We start from the raw sequence: 18,428 nt of genomic DNA, 5'->3' as shown, positions 1-18,428 counted from the left end.
ATTTACATTGCCCTTCCTGGACCTGACACCGTCCTTTCACTTTCTTTTCTCAGCTTTTCATTGTTTAAATGATGGCATGATGGCAATGAATACATTTCAAATACTCAAGTTCCTGCCTCTGTACAAATGTTTGTGTGTGTGCATGTGGGTGTGTGGGTGTGGGGGGGGGGTTCCATTGAAATTCAAAGAAGCACCTCCTGACAGAAGTGGGTGGTTATGAAATTTAAGGGGCGGTTCTCAACAAAGGGAAATTCTAAATGCATGTTGACGAAGGACATTCAATTTTCCTTCCAAGAGCCTTGATTTTAACAAGTCCATCATGAAGCTGCTGGTGCACCTGTGCTTCCTCTCAACTTTATTACAAGGTAAGATCATTTTCGTTTCGTTTAATCCCAAATGTGAGAAAAATCTTATCCTAAATGGCCATTTGATACTTCATGTAGATGAGAAACATTCAAATTGAAAATGTGTTCAGAGGTAGGCTATGGCGTGTCCAGCCCAAGCCATGTTCACTGTAAGTTTAGATTATTTTGTGAATTTCAGATTGTTGTCCAGCACCCAATTAATGCCATGGCAAGTAAACTCAAATACAAACACACCGAACTGACAAGAAACGTGTCATCACACTGTATGTCAATAACATGATAAGAATTGCATGATTTTTTTACGTTTCGATGGTGTTTTAGTCCTTGGTGTCATGGTCTTTTGAGGGTAGTGTTTACTTATATACAGGGTGGGGACTTTCTGCTTGCATTTTGGCAAACCAATGACACACTTTGAATGTCAAACTAAAGAAATATATCTTATTAAGAAACAGGCAAAACTTGAAATTAGTTTCCTTCTCGACTGGGCGACCGTTCGGTGGGGGGGGACAGGTCTCTGCTTGGCTTCTGGGGAAGTACACTGGGTGAGACAGGTTTGGTCTGGAGGAAGGGGGCACAGGTCATATCAATCCAGGAGTTTCAACTCTGGCACAGTTGCTACCGGTTTCTTCTCAATCAATCTACTACTACTTTCGGCTTCTCCCGTTAGGGGTCGCCACAGCGGATCATCCGTAATTTATGATCCGCATATTTGATTTGGCAAAGATTTTATGCCGGATGCCCTTCCTGACGCAACCCTCCCCATTTGTCCGGGCTTGGGACCGGCACTAAGGATGCACTGGCTTGTGCATCCTCAGTGGCTGGGTTCGTTTCTTCTCAATCAATCCGAATCCGAATCCGAATCTGAATACTTTATTTATCCCTGAGGGGAAATCGAGGGGAAATTTAGGGAGGCACAACAAACTAGTGCCTCCCTAAAGAATGGACCAGTTCCACAGTTTCAGCGTAAAACACCCAAACAGCTGCCTGAAGGCAGTATTTGTTTGGGGGCCAGCAGTGACAGCTGGGAAAAGACTGTCCGGCTTGAATAGCCAGGTAAGGAGGTCAATTGTGAGTTGACCCACAATTCTTAGGGACGTAGCAGGTGCATGAGGTAATGAATCAGCCCAATTTTACTCTGCCTGACCATTGGTGTTGCTCAGGGTCCTGCCAGCCTTCCCATAGTCCCTGGGGCATGCTGTGGTTTGCCTGTCACTTAACAGTGTGTGCGTGTGTGTGTGGGTGTGTGTGTGTGTAATATAGGAAATCAGTATTCTTATCTCTCTTAGGTACATGAAGTATTATTTCAGATATGCTCTTTACTACAGATCTTTATCACTCATGACTCATTTTGCATCAGGAGTTACTCCCCGTGACCTTGATCCCTGTCAGAGGCCAACTTGAGGGCTGATAGTCATATGAGAACAAGAATGTGGTAACCCCACTAATGTTTCCAATGCCCAGATTTCAATGAGTGTGTAAATTTTTGTAAAGATGGTTGGTTGGCCTCTTTAACCCATTTTCGGCCACCACTTGAGTATGTTTCGTGATCAACAGTTAGATTAAACGAATTTTGTTAATTACAGATGCATGCCTGATGAAGGCCAGGAGAACATCTATGAATGTCAAAGAGGGGGAGATGGCGTTGCTGTTGTGCCCTCTCCGCCAAGATCATAGTGCCATTGTGACCTGGACCACTTCCTCTAACAAGAGGATGGCTGTGAAAAATGAGTCATCTGTTGAGGAGAGGGATATGTCTGTGCTGATCCATGGGAGTAATCTCGTCATTCTGAAAGCTTCCATTAATCATCAGGGGAATTACTCATGTACTTGGTGAGTCTTGGGTCTTGTGTGAGGCTGGTGATCTATATTCATACTGAGCAAACTGAACTAAAATAGATTAAAATGTCAGCTATATTAAATCTCCTCCAGGATTTCTCAAAACACTGATGATGCCAGTTCTATTTCACACAGGCTTCGCCCGCTAACAGGTCTCTAACCACTGATCTATTTGGTTCGGCACACTGAAAAGTTACATGTACATACTTTGCTAATCAGGGTGAGCCTACGCTTTCTCTTTGATGTCTGGTCTATAAAAGCGGCATAGAATGGCGCTCTTACACATTACGCCCTTATGCAGCCTCTGTGGACATTGGTGAAACCCAACAAGTTCGGGTAACAAAGCAGCTATTTTCTCCTTCTCATGTTTCTGTCTCATACAAAAGTAGGAGGAACGTGGAGGTACAGGCAGCACTTACGAAACTGATGCCTGGGAGGCATCAGCTTGCTGCCAATTTATGGCCTTTTTTGTCCAGGTCCCCCATGGATGGGCACGTCTGTCGAACTACAGCTTGAAATTAGACAGTCCAGGCAAACTGTGGGGAGTGAGGGCCAAAACAGCCCGCAATTTCTGGCTTTGGCACCACAACTATCTGCTTGCCCTCTAACAATTTATTATCCAGAGTCGCAATGTTCTTTCATGTTAACGGAGTGGATGGGCTGCATTTTAAAACTGGGCCACTTGCTTCAGTTCCGTTGCATCCCACCTCCATTTACTGGGATAAATGGGTTTGTTTCTTCTCAGAAAGAATACAACGCACTCTCTAGCAAAATTCAGGAACTAACAGCAAAGCAGGCCATTTCTATTGTTCTGAAGGAGGACAGGAAAAGAGGGCTACACTCCGGCTAGTTTCTTTCCAAAGAAAACCAAAGATGTGTGGCCAAATTTTGAACAATGCCCCTTGAAGAAGTTTATTGCTCAAATGTCTTTTCCCATGTTAACTCTTAGGAGATTGCAGGAACTGGTCCAGCCAGTCAACTGGTTCGTGGCTATTGACCTGAAAGATGCTTTCACATCAGGACTGCTTCCTGACAAAAGAAATTCTTCTTTTTTGCTTTTCAGGAAAAAGCATATCCCATCCCATCAACCCCCCCCCCCCTCCATCAATCCCAGCCGGCAGGTACTGTACCTGAGTGTGGCGTTAAACTCTGCCATTGCATATTGATTGGCTCTCTGAACACAAGAGAGCAGAGCAGTGATTATGGGTAAAAGCATGGAGGTGCAGTGGGCACGGTCAGTCACTGCACTGACTGTCAAATGTCTTCTGGACCTAATGGCAGTGGCTCACTCAGTCGTTTTCCAGGGGCTCCTTCACATGGGATGCATGCAGAGGTGCTCTTCTTAGCTGGGTTTGGACTTAAAGTGTCACAACTACTGCCGACTCACCCTGCCTCCCACAGCCCTCAGGGCATTTGGTCAATGGTCGAGCCCTCAGACTCTTCTCCAGTGAGTACTGCTGGGGAGGGTTACCTCATACATGTCAGTTTTCAAGATGTTCATTTGTCCCTGACCAGATGTCAGGAGAGTCGGGCAACATTCACCAATGGTGGGCCTGTCAGCCCCCTAGTGGGAGCTCTCAGTGGGGCGCTTCTTCCTATGGGACATTTCTGGATCCTTTCCAGTTCCATATTGACCATGGGCACAGTGGACCTGTAGAGTATATTTGAGCTGCTGGGCTGCTGTCCCCCTTCTGTGGCAGTAGGGTAGAGTGGAATTTTTTTTCCTGGATGACCAGGGATTTTCTTTGGGTCTGACCCATTGGGCACAAAACCTCTCTGACCTTCCCACTCTTTAATGGAATGCATATTAGAAATTGGTGCATCTTTTGGCTGACTGTCCAGTCATTACTCTCTTCTGGTCCACGCTAAGGTGATGGTTTGTTCGATGGAGTTGAGACTGTACCACAGCTAGTTGTAAGCTTAGGTTAATAGACAGTGTGTCTCATTTGGTACTTCCCCCAGATCTGTGCTAGAGGTGGTGCTTTATACCCAGTCAGCTGGGATCCAGTTTGGTTCCCCATCTTCTCTTATGGCAGTAGAGTGAGTGAAATGTTGCTACAATGTTGCTACTGCTCATTGAATGTTTGAACTGGGGGTACTAGCCACTCTACATGGCAAGCACACAATCTTGGATCATTGTGTCTGTGTAACAGGGGGACAAATGTCATGGGTGAAACCCACGCGAACCAAACAAAGAACAAAGGTTATGTTTTGTAACCCCAGTTCTATGATTACTGGCAGAGCCCCTAACCATTGACCCTTCTTTTCTACTGGTTGCTGAAGACTGGGTGGATACTGAAAACAGTCCTGAATCTATTTTATGGACAGAACTTCAAAGGGAAGAGTATGCTAATCCTGATTGGCCGAGTATGTACGTTTTAGTTTCAGTGCACTGAATCACTTATGTAATTGGTTAAGGAATAAAACCTCGTTAGAGGATGAACCTTTTGATCATAGAACTAGAGTTATAATACATAACCTTTGTTTCCCTTCCTATAGCTTACATTTGCAAATAGCATGTCTTCCTAAGATATTCATAATATTTGTAACCTAATAATTCTATTTAAAATACGATTACAGACTTAAGTTTTCATATTATATTTTGGTTCAACATTGTCCAACAAAAGAATGTTAATGTCTGGCATAGCACACTTCATCATAATGAACAGCGTAATTACTGTCATGGACTATTATTACAATTTATGGATGAAGTTTCTGTGATTGTATTTAAGCTGGCTTTTCTCGCTGAACAGAGATTTTGATGATAATTTTCTGCATGTGAAAAATTCAGATTTGCGCCGGGACCTTAGCTCTCAAACCAACCCTTTGCTGTATTTCTAATATTTCCTTTGTTGTTACACTGCTGCAAAGATGTCAGCACAATGTCAGTGAAGTGTTTAAAATGTAAGCGTAAAAGTAAAAGCTTCCTTATGTCCTTGTCTCAAACTTAACAGGAATGCTGGCAGAAATGCTTCATCATTTGATTTGAAAGTCACACAAAAGATGACCAACTACACTGTACAACATTTTCAAGGACAACCCTTACAATTGAAATGCCCAACGCATTTAAATATCTCTTCACTTTACCACAACAGCACTAAATGGCAAAAGGTATTGTATTAATCATGATTTCTGTCGGAGAAAAACTGTAAAATGTACTTCATTTTAATTACTTCCATGTTACTGTAACATAACATTAATTACTTGTGGTGTAGCAGAAAATTTGAATCATAAATATCATACTCATCCCTACAAGACTGTTGCCGCCGCTGGTGATGCAGCAAAGGTTTTTAAAGTATGCTTTATGAATTTTGAATGTTTTATTTCTTGCAGCATCCTGGGTCACTGCCTACTTCATTTCATGGTTACATCCGAAGGGTCGATATGAAGGACAAGGGTGTATATACTTGCACCACGTCTTACTTGTACGGTGGCCAGCTGTATAACCTTACCCGCATGACAGTGCTGGAAGTTCGTGATGGTGAGAAATTAACATGTTTTTTATTTTTTTTAAATATTGAGCAGTAAATATTGACATCCTTTTTTTTTTAATGCTCATGCCATAGAAGGGCCTAAATAAAGTGTTCTAAACTGTGACCTGCTTTCTCTCTGTGTGCTGAGCAGAAGATTCGGGACAAAATCCTGTGATCAGTTTACCACATGCAGGAACGATATTTCAGGTAGACATAGGTGAGCTTCCCTGTCATTGTGTGTGACTTAAAGCTTTGCCCTAAAATGACTTTAAAAGGGTTATTAAAAGCCTTTATTTCAACTCTTGCTTTTTCTAGGTTCAGAACTGGTGATTAAATGTGAAGCTGTTTTGTTTACGGAGCTTGAGGAGATATACTGGCTTAAGAGGGAGTCATATGTGAGTGACAGCAAGCATGAGCCCGTGTACAGCATCATTGAAGAGTAAGCACATTGCAAGCATGCACTATCTGAGCACACACAACACACATATAAATACAAACCCCAATTCCAATGAAGTTGGGACGTTGTGTAAAACGTAAATAAAAACAGAATACAATGATTTGCAAATCCTTTTCGACCTATATTCAATTGAATACACTACAAAGACAAGATATTTAATGTTCAAACTGATAAACTTTATAGTTTTTTTGCAAATATTCACTCATTTTGAATTTGATGCCTGCAACACATTCCAAAGAAGCTGGGACAGGGGCATGTTTACCCCTGTGTTACATCACCTATTCTTTTAACAACGCTCAATAAGCATTTGGGAACTGAGGACACTTAATTGTTGAAGCTTTGTAGGTGGAATTCTTTCCCATTCTTGCTTGATGTACGACTCCAGCTGCTCAACAGTCCGGGGTCTCCATTGTCGTATTCTGCGCTTCATAATGCGCCACACATTTTCAATGGGAGACAGGTCTGGACTGCAGGCAGGCCAGTCTAGTACCCGCACTCTTACTACGAAGCCACGCTGTTGTAACACGTGCAGGATGTGGGTTGGCATTGTCTTGCTGAAATAAGCAGGGACGTCCCTAAAAAAGACGCCGCTTGGATGGCAGCATATGTTGCTCCAAAACCTGTATGTACCTCTCAGCATTAATGGTGCCTTCACAGATGTGCAAGTTACCCATGATGCCATGGGCACTAACACACCCCCATACCATCACAGATGCTGGCTTTTGGACTTTGCGCTGATAACAATCTAGATGGTCCTTTTCCTCTTTAGCCCGGAGGACACGACGTCCATGATTTCCAAAAACAATTTGAAATGTGGACTCGTCAGACCACAGCACACTTTTCCACTTTGCGTCAGTCCGTCTCAGATGAGCTCGGGCCCAGAGAAGCCGGCGGTGTTTCTGGGTGTTGTTGATATATGGCTTTCGCTTTGCATGGGAGAGTTTTAACTTGCACTTGTAGATGTAGCGACGAACTGTGTTAACTGACGATGGTTTTCCGAAGTGTTGCTGAGCCCACGTGGTAATATCCTTTACAGAATGATGTCGGTTTTTAATGCAGTGCCAACTGAGGGGTCGAAGGTCATGGGCATTCAATGTTGGTTTCGGCCTTACCGCTTACGTGCAGAGATTTCTCCGGATTCTCTGAATCTTTTGATGATATTATGGACTGTAGATGATGAAATCCCTAAATTCCTTGCAATTGTACGTCGAGAAATGTTGTTCTTAAACTGTTGGACTATTTGCTTACGCAGCTGTTCACAAAGTCGTGAACCTCGCCCCATCCTTGCTTGTGAACGACTGAGCCTTTCGGGGATGCTCCTTTTATACCCAATCATGACACTCACCTGTTTCCAATTAACCTGTTCACCTGTGGAATGTTCCAAACAGGTGTTTTTTGAGCATTCCTCAACTTTCCCAGTCTTTTGTTGCCCTGTCCCAGCTTCTTTGGAACGTGTTGCAGGCATCAAATTCAAAATGAGTGAATATTTGCAAAAAACAATAAAGTTTATCAGTTTGAACATCAAATATCTTGTCTTTTTGTAGTGTATTCAATTGAATATAGGTCGAAAAGGATTTGCAAATCATTGTATTCTGTTTTTATTCACGTTTTACACAACGTCCCAACTTCATTGGAATTGGGGTTTGTAAATATGTGGCATTGAATATATGCATATGTACACACAGACTGATAAATTATATCTGGCTCCTGTGTTGGTAAAGTTGCCATACCCATTTTACCTACAACACCAGTAACACAAGTACAAGAGTGCACATATGCCAGAAACATCTCTATTCTCCTCTCCCATTCTCTTCAGAAATAAAAAAGATGGACAAATATTGACCACAGCATCTCTAACCTTCAAAGAAGTAACAGAAGAGCATCTGTCTGACAACTACACCTGTCAGTTGGAATCCCCCTCACTGAATTCCAAAGTTACCGTCTCCCTTGTCCAAAGGGGTACGTATGTAAGGCAATTAAAGTAGCCTGATTGATAGATAGTACCGTGATCTATTGAGTGGACCCAAACGTAGACAGACAGAAGGTAAAAGAATGAGATGGGTTTATTAGAGCAAGGGGAAGCATGGGGTGGGGGTGCTGGAGCGCCATCGAGCAAGCAGGGAAGGAATACAAGGAGACATAGGGAAAACTGGGTGGCATGGACCTGGTAGCCATGACAGACAGACAGACAGACAGTGCTGTGGATTTCTCCCTTATCGAGCAAAGAGTGAGACAAGTCTTAAAATCCACTTAAGACACAGTGGCTATTGAGTCAATTGACATTTATTCTGCAGAATAGGAGAGCTGTTTCAAGTCATGCATTCAAGTAGCAATGCCTTGCAACTCTCACCGATCAGGATGAGAGAGGCGCATTTGTGTGTGCGTGTCTGTGTGTACAAGATTGCTGTTAATGAGGTTAACATCTGTTGAGGTAGCGAATGACAGGTTTGCTTGATCACCCTCGACCTCATGACCTCGACTTGGTCATGAGGAGGTCGACGGGAAGAACATGTCTACATGGGGAACTGTATATCGTGCTGGAGACATATAGGCATGTCCAAAAAACATGAGATTGACGGGAACACATGTTTAACACAGTGAACACATTCAGAGCTATTAACTAAGGAATGAACAACAATTTATACTGTGTTCAGTCGGTAAAGCAACAAGAATGAATAACATAGTAAAACAGTCCTTGTTGTCTTCGCTTGTATTGCAAACCAACTATGTTTCCAACAGCGAAAATGGCATCCCGAAATATGAATGCAGAGGATCTTATGGACGAGGATACGTTTTACAGTGTTTTGGCATACTCGGATATTCAACCATATTGTAACGATCACGGACGAATAGGCTCGGTAGCCCTTGGCTAACGGGTCGGACCCTTTAGTCGACTAGTTAACGTTGTCGCCCGTGGTGCGGGAGACACGGGTTCGCGTCTCGGCTGTGGCGGTTCCCGGACTGCCCCCCTGAATTCACTACATTGGTGTCAGAAGTGGGATGTAACAATGTAAATGTAACGATCACGAATAAATAGGCTCGGTAGCCCTTGGCTAAGGGGTCGGACCCTTTAGTCGACTGGTTAACGTAGTTGCCCGTGGTGCGGGAGCCCAAGGTTCGCGTCCTGGCTGTGGCGATGCACGGGGACCCGAATCCCGAAGGAAGGAGGCAATGTAACGATCACGGATAAATAGGCTCGCTTAGCCCTTGGCTAAGGGGTCGGACCCTTTAGTCGACTGGTTAACGTTGTCGCCCGCGGTGCGGGAAATCCGAGTTCGCATCCCGGCTGTGACGGTCCGGCCCGGCTGCCCCCTGAATTCACTACAATACGTATTCGAGCCAGAGAAATGCAGTGGAGAGAGGCCGAGGCTGTTGCTGCATGTGATAATGACCGAACCCAGCACGGTTGCATAACAACGGAAACCGGCGATCGGTTTCATATGCACGGCAATTTGCACGTGAAAAAAATATAAAATAAAAAGTCCCAAACCCATAATAGTACCTGTTTTGGCGTCATCAAGCTAACGTGATATGTCGCAAAGTGCTGTCCCATTCCTATTTATACCATGTCAAGCCATTGCAGCCTCTCACACTCAAGCACGTAATGGGTGACGTCAATTAAATCTGTGAGCGTTCAGGGTTTAGGCCTTGGGGGGGGGGCATTGGGATTGGGCCTATCTTGCATTTAGAAGTCCCCTGATATTGTTAGGCGGAGATCTCCAATTTTGTCAGACTCTAGACAAATCTATTGTTTCTACTGTGTTGCTGTTAAGCCCACTGAGGCAAATTTGTCATTTGTGATATTCGGCTATACAAATGAAATGGATTTGATTTGATTTGATATTGTAAATTTCTGCAGGCTTGCGCATGGTGAGCAAACGCTGAAGGCAATTTGTAAGTTATGTCACTCAGACTGTTCAATAATGAGCTTCTTGCGTGCTGCTTCAAATTACAAAATTTTTGTTTTGTCACAATTTGTAGGGATGGAGTAAACAAATGGAAGACGGCGGTGGTGCAGGGAAAGAATTGACCGCCACCGGATTTCATGCATCTATTTAAACGTTCTGTTGGGCTTCGCTCTTCATCCATCAGCAAAATTATAGTACACTGCACCACGGCATATTTAAAGGGTTTGAGAGGAGCTGATTTGATTGGCCAAGTTGAAGCCCGCCCAAACTCCACCTCTTTATAATGTATTCATCCTAATCCAACCTCTTCATCAACCGTATTGCACTGTCCCAGGGCTGTCTCTGGTCAAACATTTATCAAAAACATTTGGGATATGCTGGGCATCCAGGTAGCTTAGCAGTCTATTCCATTGCCTACCAACACGGGGGATCGCTGGTTCGAAGCCCTGCGTTACCTCCGGCTTGGTCGGGCGTCCCTACAGACATAAGAGACGTGTTGAACAAAGCTATAGCTGAGAGGAAGATAAAAAGACAGGCCCGATACCAAGTAATACAAGCAAAAAGAGAGAAGTCTTTGCAAGCTTCAAACCAAAATGGGTGCTTATCCAATAAAGAAGGGGGGGGTGCAAAAAGGGTGCTTTTCCCAAGATCCCTAAATTCACAAAAGGAAAAAGTCAACTGCCAGCCAGAGATGTGGATGAATCACGATGTCTTTCAAATGTGAGGATACATATAGAGAGAGTTATAAGTCAACTGAAGAAGTTTCAAATCATTCAAAATATTTTGCAAGTTGACTTACTAGACAATGCAATGACTGTCATATCAGCTGCAGTTAATCTGAATAGAAGTATTGTTTGTTGATATAAAAAGACATTATTTTATAATAACAATATCTTGATAATATTTCAACAGGGGTAAATATTGACCCTGATTGAATATGACACTGTGGAGGATGAAAGAAAGGAAACAAGACCACTTCTCCTTTCGACCACACAGCTGCGGGGTCGTTTATTTCCTCCAACAAACTCTAAGTCAGCAGTTCGTTCTGCTAAAAACCTCAGCCTTGTGTCTACCAACAATATCCCTTGCTAACCCCCGCCCACTGTCTTAAAGGGACCGTCTTTGGCCTGCATGGTGAATATCTAACCTGCAAGTAGGTCACTACAACACCTTTTTTTTTTTAATACTTTACTTTGGAGAAATGACAATTAACTGTATAAAATGTTTTGAATGCATTTTCAATTTGTGAATACCAAAGACTTTTGTTAAGAAATATTCAAATGCAAAACAAACCTCACCTAACATTAGGGGCATTCAAAGAAATAAGGTGTATGATGTTTAAGTACAGCACAGGTCTTGTGTACATTAGCGTCAAAGACTTCTCAAGGAATTCTTAAGAATTATTCAAAAAACTGATTGTTGATGATCTCAAATTATCTACACTTGTAAATGAGCATAATGCTAAGAGTGAATAAACATAACCCTTAACATTGTTCATTTTTTTTATTCTTAGACTTTCTACAGTTATTGCAATACCATTTTCCTTTTGGAGCTCTTGTAATATTAACACAGGAGTAGTGAAACCATTCTGTGGTACAAAATTCACTGTCACAAGCAATCAATGGGCCAAATTCAGGTCTCGTACATAAGCAAAATAACTATCATTGATGTAGCTGATATCCATCTTTCTGCTGACAACTTGAAAAACTTTCCCAAAAGAACTGACTTTAATGTTTGAATAAAATCCTAATTTCTACCAACCATGCTAAGTAGACCTTGATTGTTTGCTGAGGAGTATACAAATAAATATCCAAACTGGACATCACAGATGTCCATTTGAAGTTGGATCTTGCTGTAACACTGATGATCCTTCTTCATTAACAAGTTATCAGCTTGAATGGGGAAATTTGGATCATTATCCCAACCACTCAGGCCATCTATATAAGCGTAGGGGCACTTTATCTCCAATACCCCTGTCCCATGGCAGTTCCAGCTAACTAATCCATCAGGAGATGCCCCTAGGTATTGAGTTTCAGCATTTATCTGCAATCCTACTTCAGTACCTTTTGAAATTTTCATGATTTCCTGATTCCACAACTTCAAATCTCTTTTAAGCAATTGGCTCCATTTCCCGTCCAGTCTGTGTACTTTGAATGGAATTGTGCGTTATACTGCCTAATGCTTTTAACAAGTGACTTGCCTTCCAGCATCCTTGATACTTGGTGACATTTTGAAACAGTGATTCTGCCAGCTCTGTGGAGCATCCACACTGATGATACAGCCTGCTGTTGTGTCAGCTGACATACATTGTTAATCATATGACAATACTTGTCATATGATTTCTGGTCATTTGTTTCAACGTAATCCTTGTAAAGCTGTTTGCTGTGTTCTGCAAGTTCCTCATCATTCATCCTTATGGCAGTTGCAGCTATGAAAGCGCTATAAAAAATGCAACTTGGAAAAGGCTTGTAAGGGGCTCTGGGATACAGTTGTCATTTTCTGCATCACTGTCTGTTTCACTTCCTGTTTCATCATTAGACAGGATTCCACCAATGGATTTAACTGTGTTGCTTTTCTTCCAATCCTCTTTAAACAATGATACATCTAAACTTATAAATACTGTTGCATTCGGATAGGTGCGGTTTGGGGTGGGTATCTCTTTAGCAGACTTGATGGCGACAGGCATGGGCGCAAGTCCATGAATACAGGGATGGCTTCCAACGCTTTACCTGTGCCCCCATCCATATGGTAAGTGGTTGGGTCAGGAAGGGCATCCAATATAAAATTTTGCCAAATCATCTTGCGGATTGGTGTTGGCTGAACACACTTTCTTGAGGCTTTCCAGGAGCAAAGCTGACTGTTGCATGTCTCAGCCTGTCAAACATGCTCACGTATCAATGCCTGCTCGTAGAGTTCCCTGACCTCACCACACCTACGTTCTCATCAGCGGTGGCCAAGCATGGCATGGAGCACAATATTGCTATTGACAGCCCCCCGGTCTATGCACGTGCTCGGCGCCTCGACTCTGCTAAGCTCACGATCACCAGGGAGGAGTTTGCCACCATGGAACGCCTCGGTATCGTGCGCCACTCGGACAGCCCGTGGGCCTCCCCCCTGCACATGGTTTCTAAGGCTGATGACGGTTGGCGTCCCTGCAGCGATTTTCGTCGCCTGAACAACGCCACAACCCTGTACCGCACATACAGGACTTCTCCGCCCACCTGTCGGGGGCCACCATCTTTTCCAAAATGGATTTGGTGCGGGGCTACCACCAGGTACCGGTCCACCCTTGGGACGTGACCAAGACAGTGGTCATCACACCGTTTTGGACTTCAAGTTCCTGCGGATGCCCTTCAGCCTCAAGGGGGCAGCGCAGACGTTCCAGCGGCTGTGCTACAGGATATGCCGTTCTTGTTTGTTTACTTGGACGACATTCTCGTGGCCAGCGCGTCCGCGGGGGTGCCCCTGACGCACCTCTGGCAGTTGTTCGAGCGGCTCAGTGCACATGGACTCATAGTCGACCCAGCCAAGTGCCAGTTCGGCCTGTCGTCCATCGACTTCCTCGGCCACCATGTCTCCCCGCAGGGAGCCGTTCCGCTTCCCACCAGACTGGACGCCGATGCCAGTTTCCTACGCCCCCGCACTGTGAAGTCCCATCAGGAGTTTCTTGGCCTGGTGAACTTTTATAATAGATTCATTCCCTGCGCAGCTCACCGCATGCGGCCCTTGTACGAGGCCCTGCGAGGCAAGGAAGCCAAGGGCAAGGTAGACTGGTCCCTGGCGATGGACGAAGCTTTCGACGACTCCAAGGCTGCGCTGGCCAACGCCGCTTTGCTGGCGCACTCGTCCCCCACCGCCCTGATTGCCCTCACAACTGACCCCTCTGACTATGCAGTCAGGGCCCTGCCCTACCTGGCAGCCCCTTGCCTTCTTTAGCAAACAGCTTAAAGACAATGAGAGGAAGTACAGCACTTTTGACCGGGAGCTCCTGGGTCTCTTCCTTGCCACCCGACACTTCAGGTTCCTGTTGGAAGGCCAACGTTGCACCGGCTTCATCAGCCACAAGCCACTGACATTTGCCATGGCCAAGACCTCCGAGCCGTGGTCCAGGTGCCAACAGCATCAGCTCTCTGCCATCTCGGAGTTTACCACAGACATCCGGTACGTGGCTGGCAAGGACAACTTGGTCGCTGACTGCCTCTCCCGGGCGGTGGCAGGGTCCCTTCACTTTGGACTCGATTACACTGCCATGGCTGCAGACCAAGCCACTGACGCGGACATCCAGGCCTATCGGACGGCCGCTATGGGGCTGCGGTTGGTGGATGTGGTGTTTGACAGTGCCAACACCACGCTCCTTTGCAACGTTTCCATGGGCCAGTCCCGCCCCATGGTGCCCACAGGCTGGCGGTGCCGTGTTTTTGATGTTATCTATGGCCTTTCCCACCCAGGTGTGAAGACATCCACTAAGCTGATGGGGGCCAAGTTTGTCTGGCCCGGCCTCAGGAAGGACGTCCTGGGCTGACTCCTACGTGGCATGCCAGCGTTCCAAGGTACACCGTCATACCAAAGCCCCCTTGGCGCCATCCCTGGTGTCCGAGAGGCGTTTCGACCATGTGATTGTGGACCTGGTGCGCCCCCTGCCCCCCTCCCATGGGTTCACTCACCTTCTCACCATGGTGGACAGGACCACCAAGAACAAGAACAATTTATTGTCATTTCTATTGTGTACTTGACACAAAAGAAACGAAATTTCGTTTCACCCAGTCCACAGCAGTGTGACACAAAAGATAAAAACATATCCAAATTTCCAAAAACAGAAAACAAAGCAAAAAAACAAAAAAAAAAAAAAAAAACCCACACAAACGGTTAACTACAGTTTGAACATGACCGAGCGGTGTGTAAGTTAAGGGTTAATCTTACCACAGTTACTGGTAGAGGCTGTAGCCAATCAGGATACAGTATCTGTAACGTGACGGAAATGCGGAAGTTATGTATCGGTAGAGGCTAGTTCCCATCGATGCAGAGAACGGTCAACTGAGCATGCGCAAGTACTCGTTGCCTCCGTTGTTTGGGTAGGTTAAGGTTGGGGTTAGGGCGGGGTTAGGGTTAAAGTTAGCTAATCAGACGCAGAGTAGGGGTGGGTCTTCCTAGAATCCTAGCGCCCGGATGCTACGCGGGGCGTGTGGAGGCATGGTAGAGGCATTTCGCGCATGCTCAGTTGACCGTTCTCTACTCCGTTTCCGTTCTCTGCATCGATGGGAACTAGCCTCTACCGATGTTAATCGCGGACACGAATGCGAAGTGAAGTGTTTACCGCAATCTCAGGTTAAATAAAGATGGCTTACCTTTGATTTGAGTAAGCACTTGTTTTCCTTCGATAGCGGATGGTGAAAGCAGTCTTCGACACGTCCACCAACAAAGGATAGAGGGCGTATTGGCCGTGTCTGCGGCCTACGTTACCGGTTTATTGCCCCCTTGAAAGATGGCTATGATTGGTTGAGCGTGGATACTGTCGTCACACCTAACCCTAACCCACGCTGCCTTCCCCTCTGACGCCGACGGCTAACGTTAGCTATCTGATCCATCGCTTCTGTATGACGACAGTACAACGAGCAACCACCCTCCGTCGCTTCTGTATGACGACAGTATTCGTACTCAACCAATCGTAGCACAGACATGCGAATATTAATGACATCTCTCAAGGGGTTATAACACGGCCTATGACATCCCTGTCCTGGTCGCTGCACTAGCGCCTCTTCTGGTTGGTCGGGGCACCTGTTCAGGGGGGGGGGGGAATATCGTGATCCTTACGCATACGAAATAGGTACAGAAAACGGCTTGTAACAGGTGTCTGAAGTTCAGATTTGACCAGAAATGTAAAGCGCTTTGAGTGGCTGTGGCAGCTAGAAAAGCGCCGTATAAAAGGCAACTTGGTTGATCCTCCCACGCGCTACGTCCTCCTGGTGAAACTCCTCACTGTCAGGCGAAAAGAAGCGGCTGGCGACTCCACATGTATCGGAGGAGGCGTGTGGTAGTATGCAGCCCTCCCCGGATCGGCAGAGAGGGTGGAGCAGCGACCGGGACGGCTCGGAAGAGTGGGGTAATTGGGGGGGGGAGAACACATGGGACATGCCTACACACTGCGCTTTTGCATTTGCACTTTCCCCCCTTTTTCACAATACTAGAACCCTAAGTAAATCCATACTAATTTTGCTCGATGTCACTGAATTATTTGAGGGAGGGTGTTTTATGGTGGTTAAATTATTCGGGTTTCTAAAGTTCTGTGAAAAGTAGATAGTAGGCCGAGGTGGAACAGCCATCGGATCGGAAATGTGTATGGTGTGGGTATGCTGTCTGACATTAGGTCCAACAGAAACCCTAACACGAATGATCCGGTACAATGATCCAGTACTACTTTATAATTGATCATTCTCAGGTGATCAGCACGATCAATCAATCAATCAGTCAGTCAATCAACCAAATCATATGAGCAAGAAACACAATTTTTTTACATGTTCAGATCCTACTTAACTAATGAAACTGTTTTGAATTCTAAAGTTTGCATCATTTTCAACGAGCTTGAATAAGTTGCTTTGTCCCGGTCCTACGCATGTCTTGACCGGTTACTCTCGTTACGGTTCCTTTGTTGTTTGGACGTTACATCTCTGTGATATCCCAACAGCTCGCCCTCGCTTCTCCCTGGTTCTCAGCGTTGTGGGCATCATGGTGGTAATGGTTGTAGCATCCACAGTTATTTATACGAAGAAGAAAATCGACATCACTCTCTTTTTGCGGGACACTCTTGGTTGCTTCAGCAGCAGTTCAGGTGGGAAGCTAATGTTTCATTTGTTATGTACAACACAATAAATAATTCTGTTTATCAGCGCTGGTGTGATTCTGCTGCCCCAGTCCTATTGTCACTAACTAGTATCTACAACCAGCACGTAGACAGCCATGTCCAACATGAGCTACCAACGTTTAAATAGCAGGCCGGCAGTGACCAAACCTACTATTGCTTGTTTTTTAGATGGGAAGACCTATGATGCCTATATATTGTGTTACAATAGTGACACAGACGCAGGACTAAATGAAGATGAAAGGAGGTGGATAGAGAAGGTTTTGGAAGAGCAGCTCAGTTACAGTCTCTGTCTCTACAATCGTGACGTCTTACCAGGAGAAGGTCAGTAGTCCACCGCAACTGGTGAATATATTCACAATAATATAACTGTCATCGATAAAAAAAGAATATCACTGAATCATTTGAGGGATCAGAATGCAACATTGTGGGCGTCCGGGTGGCGTGGCGGTCTATTCCGTTGCCTACCAACATGGGGATTGCTGGTTCTAATCCCTGTGTTACCTCCGGCTTGGTCGGGCGTCCCTACAAACACAATTGGCCGTGTCTGCGGGTGGGAAGCCGGATGTGGGTATGTGTCCTGGTCGCTGCACTAGCGCCTCCTCTGGGGGGGGCGCCTCTTCGGGGGGGGGGAACTGGGGGGAATAGCGTGAGCCTCCCGCGCGCTACGTCTCCCTGGCAAAACTCCTCACTGTCAGGTGAAAAGAAGCAGCTGGTGACTCCACATGTATCGGAGGAAGCATGTGGTAGTCTTCAGCCCTCCCCGGGTCGGCAGAGGGGGTGGAGCAGCAACTGGGATGGCTCAGAAGAGTGGGGTAATTGGCCTAGTACAATTGGGGAGAAAAATAAAAAGGGGGAAAAAAACAAAAAGAATGCAACATTGTGAAGTTATGACTAAACTGAACTGTGGTTGGTTACAGCGATAGCGGAGGCAGTGTTGAGCTGCATCAAGAGGAGTCGTAGAGTAGTCCTCATCCCAAGTTCCCCAGATCCTGGTTCAGGTTGTGGCCTGCTGACTGCCATCCATTCAGCGTTGGTGGAGCGGCAGACCCATTTGATCCTGATCAAAACGGAGCAGGCAGAAGTGGCAGGTTCAGGCCCTCAGCGAGACAACTCTTTCCTCGAGACGTTGCGTCTCCTCGCCAAGACGGGGAACTGCGTCACCTGGCGAGGCCCCGGCTCCCAGTCCCTCACCTCTTCCTTCTGGAGGCAGCTACGCTATTACCTAACGGCCCCACGGCAGCTAAGTAGCATGGAGACCCCCTTAAACAGCTACTCTGTGTGTTAGCTCATCTGGTGAGGCGTATTTTGGTCAACAATACACATTTCATGGACTGCCTGTATTTGTAGTGTTTGACTTAATAAGCAAAAGTGACATGGAAAAAAAATCACGTAACCTCGGCACTCACCGATACGGTGGGCGCGAACATCGATAGTTTGATGTCATGTGTTACATGATAATGATAATCAGTAATTAAACCACCCTACTTGAGTACTTTACGACAGTTTCTGAGAAAATTTTGAATTTTTTTT

General features: G+C 45.4%; 1 protein-coding gene across 1 annotated transcript; it reads left to right on the top strand.

Moving 5' to 3' along the window:
* Positions 1 to 307: 307 nt before the first annotated feature.
* Positions 308 to 18,183, top strand: LOC130111970 (interleukin-18 receptor 1-like). The gene is made up of 10 exons (XM_056279281.1): positions 308 to 365; positions 1,949 to 2,195; positions 5,156 to 5,312; positions 5,535 to 5,682; positions 5,826 to 5,891; positions 5,990 to 6,113; positions 7,948 to 8,090; positions 16,722 to 16,865; positions 17,067 to 17,219; positions 17,816 to 18,183. The coding sequence occupies exons 1-10, from the start codon at positions 320 to 322 to the stop codon at positions 18,181 to 18,183; spliced, it is 1,596 nt and encodes a 531-aa protein (XP_056135256.1). The 5' UTR covers positions 308 to 319.
* Positions 18,184 to 18,428: the final 245 nt, after the last annotated feature.

This window comes from Lampris incognitus, chromosome 4, assembly GCF_029633865.1.
Source record: "Lampris incognitus isolate fLamInc1 chromosome 4, fLamInc1.hap2, whole genome shotgun sequence".
In the NCBI taxonomy this organism is placed as follows: domain Eukaryota; kingdom Metazoa; phylum Chordata; class Actinopteri; order Lampriformes; family Lampridae; genus Lampris; species Lampris incognitus.
This window is presented reverse-complemented; position numbering and strand designations above follow the sequence as displayed.

Coding starts and splice junctions, on each gene's coding strand:
- LOC130111970 (XM_056279281.1), top strand. CDS start 320: ATGAAGCTGCTGGTGCACCTGTGCTTCCTCTCAACTTTATTACAAG. Junction 8,091..16,721: donor CGTCTCCCTTGTCCAAAGGG/GTACGTATGTAA, acceptor ATATCCCAACAG/CTCGCCCTCGCTTCTCCCTG. Junction 17,220..17,815: donor TGACGTCTTACCAGGAGAAG/GTCAGTAGTCCA, acceptor GGTTGGTTACAG/CGATAGCGGAGGCAGTGTTG.